This window comes from Branchiostoma floridae, chromosome 3 (assembly GCF_000003815.2).
Source record: "Branchiostoma floridae strain S238N-H82 chromosome 3, Bfl_VNyyK, whole genome shotgun sequence".
In the NCBI taxonomy this organism is placed as follows: Eukaryota; Metazoa; Chordata; class Leptocardii; order Amphioxiformes; family Branchiostomatidae; genus Branchiostoma; species Branchiostoma floridae.
Genome location: NC_049981.1, coordinates 16,579,917 through 16,590,256, shown reverse-complemented (window position 1 = coordinate 16,590,256; position 10,340 = coordinate 16,579,917). Strand labels below are relative to the sequence as shown.

At 38.6% G+C, this 10,340-nt stretch overlaps 1 protein-coding gene across 1 annotated transcript in view; it reads left to right on the top strand.

Annotated features, from left to right (window-relative positions):
• The first annotated feature begins 4,327 nt into the window (after positions 1–4,327).
• The window catches only part of LOC118412539 (glutamate receptor ionotropic, kainate 2-like), a 32,990-nt gene continuing 26,977 nt past the window's right edge, over positions 4,328–10,340 (top strand). Inside the window, exons 1-2 of the mRNA XM_035815451.1 lie at positions 4,328–4,712; positions 5,612–6,552. Coding sequence (XP_035671344.1) covers positions 6,462–6,552 — 91 coding nt within the window. The 5' untranslated portion in view covers positions 4,328–4,712; positions 5,612–6,461. The remainder of the gene's footprint in view (positions 4,713–5,611; positions 6,553–10,340) is intronic.

Here is a 10,340-nt window from a genome sequence, read left to right as displayed (position 1 = left end):
AATCGTCACAAATTGAAACTATTGGAATTGCTTGATAAAGGGCGCAGTTGGCAAGAACAGTAAAATAGACGTAGTTAATAAACATTACAACTCATGCCATCAATCATTGTGACAGGTAAGATTACAGGTTAGCTCTTTTGGAATTTGAGTCTTTGATCCGTGAAAGGTAATGTATAGATTTGGTTTGACCCAGATTCTCGCAATTATCTGGATACGATATGGAGTAAGTACCTGGCAACATTCAGTAGAAATGTCACCAGTAATGGAACTACGACACAATTTTATCTGAGAACGATGGAAATGTTCTCATGGCGCATTCCTGCCCAAAGTTCGAATGCAGTCTGCCATATAACATGAATGGCAAATAGATATACATTTCAATATTCATAGCTTGCATAACAGACTATAAAGTTCAAGTGAATAAACCAAATCTTTAGGGATTTACCATGTTCTGTACCTATTTTTTTTACATCTTCTGTCCTACTATAATATTTGTTGTTACATGCCATTGGAATCTTGTAGCTTATGTTTTTAATGAACATGAATAAAATGAGGCATTTGACATCAGTTGTATACATTATGCAACGTTTATAATCTTCTTGAAATATTGTTATTTCTCTTTTATGTACGTCACAAGGGATGAAACAAAATGTCAAAGGTGGTAGGGGCAGCAAGTTTTTGTTGTCTACGTTTTATACCTTTTAAAGCGGATCGACGCCACAATGATTTTAAAAATGACCGTCCCGAGAGACCCCAAAACCAATGCGGGAGGGTGAAAAAATAAAATCCAGCAAAAAATCAATTAAGCCACAGAACTGATGATAGAAATTGAAGCAGAACACAATGTAGCAAAAGAGTATTTGTAGAAGGTGCATGTAGGTTGTCTTGTTCATCTTAGTAGACTTAGCTGAACTGCAGTAATTGACATTTGATAGATTGACAAGAACGTACAAAAAGAACACTATTGGTATATGACTCCGAGGACCTTGGGTGATACATGTATATGACTGTAATGAGAATACCGTAAGGCCAGTTGGACCAAGGGTTTGACGAAATTAGTACGGAATACATAACGTGTTTTATACAAGACGACACATGCTAACCTATTGCGCAATATGAGTCGGCAAGTTCCGGACGTGGAGCCCCGAGTAGGTTATTTTTTTGCAGAACAGGCGAAAAGTATCAATGCGCGCATGGATTTCCTCCATAAAATCCCAAGGCGCAATACAACATGTTTGCACAAGATTCATAGTTGGACAGATTCATCTGAACCATTCACACCGGAATGGACCCTCATTTTTTTTATAAGTGCAGGACGTTCTATTACGTGCTCGAGGTCTGGCTTGCCTCCAACACGGGCCCCCATTCAACGTCCTATCTGAGAGAAGTACCTCGTTAAGTATAATAGTTTGATGGACAGGAAACCTATCATCGATACATTTATTCAATCTTCAGATAAGTATCTTGAGCCTTGATCAATACTAAATTACCGGCTATGTGCGCATATCCCAGTTCGTACGATGCGTACTACCGAAACACATTGTCCATCATGTAAGTCGTTATCCCAGGGGCCCAAAGTGGAAGCTAGAATGGATGTATCTAGCGTTGACGTACATAAGAGTAATAAATGACGTGCTTAGTTTGAATAGTTTACACCTTGTGTATGTGGTTTGCGTTCCCGCTGACGCATCTGTCAACGATATCCGGCCAGGCTTTACGGACATCCGGTATTGAAAAGTAATCTTCAAACTGTAAATGACGTATTCGACGCAGAGATTCAAAATGTTGAATGAATTGTAAGATATTTTCCCCCGTTTATGAACTTTGGATGCGCAGTAAAATTGTCCTGAGACCTCAGTGGGTGGAGATACAATGAGGCAATGAAAATGCGCAGTCATGAAGAAAAATGTCTGAATATTTACGACCGAGAAGCTAATCCGGAAATCATGAAAGCCAAAGAAACGGAAATGGACTTTGTAACTCTATGGTTACTAATTTGCAGGCCTTGGTGCATCACGTAGACGTAACGGATGTCGACTATGCTTCACAATTTCAACAATATTATTGCAGTTCGGATGTGAAAATTCCAAAATACGAATGACACAAGGTTTTCTGTCCATAATATATTGTTTTATATGTGACTAGCATCTTCATATGGTCTGTATATGTGTTGCAAGGAAGTTTAATGTGTTGCACTATGGTAACGGACTAGCAAATAGACGGTGAGTACATGTGTTCCACAAGGGCCACTGCTCGAACCTCTCCTGATCTATAACATGCTGTTCTACTAATTGTCATATGGTGAAGGATTTGCTTTTCCCACAGGATGATTTGCTTCCTCATCTTTTCAAATGATTAAGAAAAAAAATATTCGCAAACTAATACATCATCCGCATCAAAATCCCAATCTCATCAATCCCACACAAAAATTTCTAATTGATATTTGATGAAGTAATCTGTCTTAAGCTTGTATCACAACAGTATGATTTGATATTGTGAAAAAATACATCTCGGTTATAACATTTCGTGGTGTTGTATTTTTCTAGTCTATATCAGTTAACACATTTTGCTAAACACGATCGACATCATTGTCCGACTATCATTCAAGATGCAATACCGTACAATTGACCATGTTTTCGTCATCTATCTAGATATTCAACGGGACATAAATAAGTAGAATCTACCGAACAATCAGTTTCTTAATCAACCCAAAGATCAACAATGTTTTGATATTCCTAACCCGCTGGGTAACGCCACCAGAGTTTACTTTAATCTTGATTAGGTGCTGTCATAAACTGACAGATTTGTCAGAGAAGATGCCATGCCTAATAGCCTAATGCAAGTGTAACCATTCCATACTGCGCCTGTTATTACCTTACCAATTAGGCTGTCAGAAAGTGCACTTCGGTAGCTACTAATTTAGATGTAGCATCTTGTCTATCATAAGATGCACTTTCGTGCTGTTTCATTGAACACTTTAAGCAGTGTAGTGGCAGTAATATATAGCTGAAATCGAGTCTTCCCAAAGCACATGTAATTGCTATGCATTGTATCAGTTCTGATAAGTTTAAATGCATAATCTGTTTTATGAAGAAAAGGTCGTATGTCCTATCTAATCATAGTATAATGATGTTGAGTGGACACATACTATGGTATAACATGGTGAATAAAAATGGTGCGTTTTGTTTATAAATCACATTTATTGACTGAAATACACTGCCCAATCACTGCATATGCATAATTAGTGCACCAAGCCTCATAACGCATAGTTGTGTGTGTTGTCACGTCATCCAATATTAGCATTGCACTGACAATTCCAATTGAAAATGCAATGTCAGCAGTCGTTAGTATGCATTGGTTGTCATTGGTTTCTAAATGTTTCGACAATGTTAACCGAACATTGGCTATACCATATCAAAATACATGCAGATAAGTCATGACTCGGCCATCCTATCACCTATTGCTATATACAAAATGTCATTTATGTGTAAGTCAGTGTATGCCATTCATGGCTGTTGGGCAGCTCCAGGTTATCAATGTCAGTTTTGTTCCTGGCGTCCTGCAATAGAGTTCTGTCATTCATTTTACTTTCCAATTATGATAACAGCATACTGATATGATATATGAAGTATGACGCATAGACGACACTCGTCTAGATAATCGTAAAAACATTCCTGCTTATTTCACAGCACACTTGGGATAAGGAGTGAAGGTCAGATGAATGTTTCTTGGCATGCAGCATGATGTATTCTATAGTTATTGATGAATCTGCGAAAAAAAGACTTAGAAAGTTCATTTCCATTGTCCCTACCACCTGGGTTCTTGCTAAGATGAAGTTTGCAATCTCGACCTACAAGAGAGCTAAAATATTGACTCTAGTGTAAACGTTCAAATGCCATGTCGAGAGTTCAGAAACGCTTTCTTTGTGCAGACTTGAAGGCGGCATTTACTGGATAATTGAAGTCCTAAAGGCATGTTCGAAAAATGCCATGTATAAATCTATAAGTAGATTCTGCCTCGTATACTAATAAAACCTAAGGTAATGATAAAACGTATTTGCATTTATATGGCTATGGGACTCAAAATAATGACTTACGCCTCATTATATTAGCTTGGAACTAATTCTAGCCAGATGTGTTTCTCTTCTAATCCCTTAGAAGGTGTAATGGAAGCATGTGTCGAAAGATCATTTTCTTCAGTTTTCGTGTAATTTTGCGACTATAATTGACAGTAAAGAGACGTGGTTGTAGTTTTTAGGCGTTCGCAGGGCGGAGTACGCTATATACCCTCAACGGATAGTATGCAAATCCACAGCGGCGATGTCGCCAGCAGAGCATGACAAACATCGCCAACAAGATTACTCGAGCTTGTACAGTTTGCCGGGATATCTCAACGCCAAAATCTCTCTCTCTGTCTCTCGAGCATGTTATATTCAGTACAAGCCGCTCACGTAGCACTGAAATAAAGACCTCTCCACGGTCTGCCAACTAATCTACACTGAGGACCTCTAGAACATCTTCGGCAGTTGGTGATGGGAAACGTTCCTATCAGTGTGACGACCTTTTAGATAGTGCCATATATATCTGCAAGGTTTTAAGTGGATGTGCCCGTCGAGAGCATCCTCTTGGCATGTAGTTCAGCCGACTGTTTCATTTGCAGCGAAGTCTTTCAACAAGGAGTCTCAATGCACGTGGATCAAGCAATATGAGCAGGTGGGCAAGCACGTTCTTGATGATAGAATTCTTGAATCTTTACCAAAAATGCGTTAGGATAACACTCAATTATTCATCTACACGTCATTCTTATTTGGAAACAGATTCTTGTGATCGGCACAAAATTAGATGCCTATTGGTATGGATACAAAACACCTCAACATACTAGTACCTCTTCCAAAGGCAGGAAGGGCAACGAACTAAATGATTTGTGGCGTAGAGTGCGGACAGTATACCCGTGATGTTGTATTTCTTGTAAATCGTTTGTGACATTCTGTTTAGCGGAAGAAGTTAACATTATTTAGGCTGCTATGGTTAGATGGGATGTAACGCCAAAATTATTCTAAACCAAGTTTTATAGTACATTTTGGCAAAATGTTACCCATTGGCTTCTGTGCCTTTCTTTATACAGCACATTGCAAACATATGTTCCCCACACTACCGTAAGTTATTTTCTTTTACGTAGCTGCCTAAATGTTTTTTCTTATTCCCAGTACATGTTTGAAATGTTGCGTAAGGATTTCCCCAGTGTCATTCCCAAGTATTTTCCTGAAAGCAGGTCTGTCATATCGAGAGACATTTTGCTTCCGAAACAAGTAGCGCAATCCCATCTCGGTCACATTACCCATGCTAGTCATGCCCCATGGCTAGCACGGCGTGTCAGGAAAGGCATCAGCTGCACCAAAGTGTCTATATCTGCTGTGAATCATAGTGTGATGGCCGTTTCTATAGTAGCTTTCAGATGCCCGGGGCTGGTGAAATCTTACCGGCGCCTGTAGACTTAACACCAGCGGTACATCTTACAGGCAGATATTTACGTTGTTAAGATAGCAATTTGCAGCTGCCGTGATCACAAGGCACAGATGACATTATCTTTCCATTTATCCTTGCCTCAACAGACATGCACGCGTTTAAACCTTGAATGTGAAGGCAATTCGAAGAATAGGCGGAGGTACAGGAGCCTTATCACTGCAGTGGCGAACGGAGAGGGACAGCCGTGATGATTGCAGGAGATTCTGGGTTCAGAGCCAAGAACGACCAAAGAAGCCCTGTCTTCGTTAAAGCAGAATAGTGAGGACGATTCTGGACATCGACGCACTCTGTGGTAGAACGTCCACACAGCTACAAACTAAAGGAGTGACGATTGGAACAGCTTCGTAGCATCTTAGACCTAAGGACCATTATAGCCGATCTATCACAGCCAATGAAGTACAGAAAGGTCAATGGTAATCGTCGACGCCTTTAAGTACAGATTTTTTCGCTACTGCATTAAGTATCAACTGGAGAAGTGTAAGACGTGTGACTGTACCTGTGCAGGTGAAAACTACGGAGGAGATATCAACTGGAAGACATATTCTGTAGTGTAAAAATATATCTCTAAACGGGTTATGCCTAGGTATTCTTATGGACTTCCTGTTGGAGACTTTGAGGGACAAAGGTAAATCTACAGGAATCTGAAGAAGGATTCCACTGGGATTCTGACGTCTCTTATAAGCCATTCCAGCGTGGTACCCTCAGAACTGTTTGTAGAAGATTTCCATCGCAGTATTGCAGAAATGCCAAGCTCCATAGTGATTCCAACGTCTTTTTGCTTGAATAGCATGTTAAAGTTAAACTGCTAAAAAGCATTAGCAACATCTTGTAGTTTCCAACGTACCATCGGTGTTTGGACGTGATAAATGTTTCCGTCACAAGGACTAGAAGCAACCATCTATTGCGATCTGCCAGCAGAAGTACATTGAGAATGTGATGGCTACCGCAGGAGTCTGCTCGCTGATTGTCTGTGTGCTGCTGGTATGTGGCAGTGTGGGGGTCAGTCTGAATACGTCAACCACCGCTGGTAAGTACCTCATACGATCTAACGATAGCCTATATAAAATAAGTGTAAGAAATTAAAATGAAGTACGGACCACGCTTGAATATGAGGTCAGTCATTAAACACCCTATTACATGTTAGAATTATTGAAAGCTACTGTCAATTTACAATTGGTCGCAAGGATGCGTATATTGTAGTGATAAAATTTTTTTTTTTGCAATTCTTCACAAATTAATTAAAATGAAGACTGTAAATGAATGTGTAATTCCCAAGTTGTAAATTGGCATTGAAGGAAGTTTTGCCTTAATGATCAAAACGCGGTTTTGGAGTACAGAATATAGAGGCCCACATCTGTGCAATAAGAATTGATTTTTGAATACACTTGTACACTAGATATAAGCTGTGATTACTTTTGAGTTTTGGTTGGCTGAGTAATTCTGGTTAGTGTGTGTATCTCACTGATGAAAGTATTAGCATGTCACGTCTGTATTAGAAGATGAGTTGGCTGTATTGTGTGAGAAGACGTCCAAAAAACATAAATGCATGTTGAAGAAGAACCGACAATGAAAATAAACGTGATTCAGAATGAAAAATAGAACTAGTCCATAACAACGGATTGTAACTGTTTGCAGTACAAGCTGCCTTTTTAGTTTGATGTTACCACACTAAAGCTTGTACTTATGTAAAGCCAAGCGGCCATTTGTCATGCTAATATGCTCATGATTAGGTGCGGTTCTTTCGATTTACATTTAGAGAATTACAAGGAAAACCCGAGAATACCACTCTGAACACTATCGATCGTCTTAACTCACGATAATTCATCACAATTTCCACAGTGATATGTCATTTTACACTTATTACATATTTGGTTATTCCTATGAGCATATTCATGTAGACTTGCTGCGTGGGATATATGCATCCAGAAATGCATACATGCCGCTGGAAAAGAAAATATTCTAACCTTCAAAGGTCACAAGCATACTTTGACATCGGTGTCATCGAAGATGTCCTGATTATTGTGCAAAGTAGCTATCTTATATAGTCTTCTGCTATCTAAAAATAGTCCGTTTGATGAAATATGTATCCCCAGGTCACTTGATCTAGTCGCTTTCAAACGATACCACCATGTTCATCAGCAGGTCGCGGCCTCTGTGGACAAATACGTTAATAACGCCGACAGACACAAACTACCAGGCATGTTAAGAAGGTTAACTTAGACAGGACTGATGTAGAGGGTCAATGACGAGGTGCCCTCAATCTAATTCACATTACATGGAACTGATGGGGGTTTGCGGTTCAGCAGGAGGGACTTAACGAGTGGAAAATTGTTTCATTTGTCTCAGCAGTCCTTCAAGACAGTTTGCACGCTGAGTTGCAATAACGCCCACATTTGAGATTCGTCATGGCTTGGTGGAACGAGTACAAACTTTGACAATACAAATCTATCTTCCAAGGTGAATATGAAGAGTGCATAATAACTCTCGTTCGTCTTTGACTTTCAGGCTGAATTATTGTAAGTACTTCCTATAAGACGACTTATACGGCATGATAATTCGAGACTCGTGTCGCACAAACTATAATTAATAGGGACACATGACTAATGATCTTGAATTATACCTTCATGTATGCACCTTGTCAGTTGGTAACAAGAAAAATGAGGTCATTAGTGGGTGTTGATGTACATCTGAAATCGCATTATCTGAATGGCATGAGTTATATGATACGTGTTTCAACAGTTCTAATAACTTCATATTTATCACGACGGTACCGGTGGTTTATTTTCAAATGTTCACTCATTTATTTTGCGTGATTTTTACTGACTTATAAATGATGCCAAAATGTGTGCGACTTGGTCAATAAATGTACACAGAAGTGCTGTCGAAAATCACATCACTCATTGTTATCTCGTAAAAGTTTGCAATACTTTCGATAGGACAGTATACCAATTACTAGTATTGGATAACTGATTCGTAATAATCATTGTCATACACTAACAATTCATCTTACCTGTTTTGACAAAATGCTCCCTATGTGCTGCTATTTCCATTTAGTACAACAAAACACCACCGACTAGAGTTGTTAAATCCTGTGCTCTACGCACATTTGAATGCGAAGTGTTGACATACACAGTCCAAGGGTGCACTAGATGCACCAATGAAAATGCAAGAAGATGGGGCTTTGATGTAGAAAAAATATCTGAAATCCTAATATCTCCTCCACTATTTAACTTAGAGGACAGTATTATTGTAATAGAAAGGCTATCAGAGAGTTAAATTCTCAGACTAATTTTTTAGCATCGTGTAGCGTCAACAACCTGACAAGTTGTAGTAACATATTTCAACTACATGTATATAGGCTGCTTGGAAGTCGGAATACAATGACAATGACAATGACAATGAAGTTTATTGCATATTCATGCCCTCCTAGGGCTAAATGCAGTAAGTCGCATACAAAGAGTCTGATAAGTAAGCTATCCTATGTTCTACTTACGACTATATTTCTACATGCTTCCTCCCTCTTCTTGAAACATGTGAAGACGAACTTACAGAGTTCTTCTATCAAATCATAGTTAACTGATGTCATCATATATTTGAAAAAGTCTTCTTTTGTTAGTTGTGCATATTTCTGTTTTGCAAGCGTAGTACTATTAACAAAGGTATTGCGTATATCTTTATACAGTGAGCATTCTAGAAGAAAGTGCGCTTCATCTTCTATATACCTATAGTTCTTATCACAAAACATACATAATCTATCATTTGGAGGAGTGCGGGTGTATCTACCGGCTTCAATTTGTAGAGGATGATCGCTGATCCTTAGTTTAGTCATGGCTCGGCGATAGCTAAAATTTGTTATATCGAGGTATTTTTCTCTTTCATATGTATACTTGAATTTTCTGTAGGTTCTTAATTTATTCCCTTGGTTTTCTTTAATACCAGGGGAGTTAATTTCTGAGTAAAAGTTTTGAAGAAAGGTGTCTTCCAGTCTTTGTTTTATTTCAGCCTGAGCCAACGATGTGTTGTGATCACTGTTAACCCTCAAACCACCGTATGGGGTCAAAACTGACCCCAGGCGTATATCAATGTGTGCCATTATGTCATTTCTGGTCGAAAACAAATTTCCTTATAGGAGTTTGTTTGTACATCTGTCCTATAACTTCTTATACGTTTTTACCGAGATTGACTCATTGTTGATTAAGTTATCCTCGAAAGTTTATGCATGGTCCAGTGGGGTCAAAACTGACCCCAGCATTATTTTAAACAAACTTTTGCGACCCACTCCTAAACTACTTATCGTAGGATCACGAAATTTTCAGAGAATGATGTACATGTAAGCCAAAATTATTGTAGCAACTTTTGTGCCATTCTCATGTTATATGACGACATTATGACGTCATCTAGGTAATATCGGCCGCCATCTTGGATTTTGACTGATGACGTCATCGAATTAGTATAGATTATGAATATTGAGTCCTAAAATGTATGTTGAATTTTGTAAGATGTGATAAACAATTGTTATTTGCCAAGAAAACCTTAAAACTTAAATGTTTAATACAAAATTAGAAAATTTCGTAATAAATATGTCTGTCTAAATTTCGTTACCATGGCAACATAAAAAATGATGAACATACTTTGTTCACTGAAAATGTTTGCTTTTAACATGTCCTAAAAAGTTACCAAGTTTGGTGGCCTTAGCATAAGCCATTCAGGCGCTATATGGCATTGAAGCTGGTACAGGCATCAAAAACCTCCTTCCCGGTCTGAATAGCGTTGGTGCAAAATGTGGTCCTCGTGATCTTTTGCATTAATTATGAT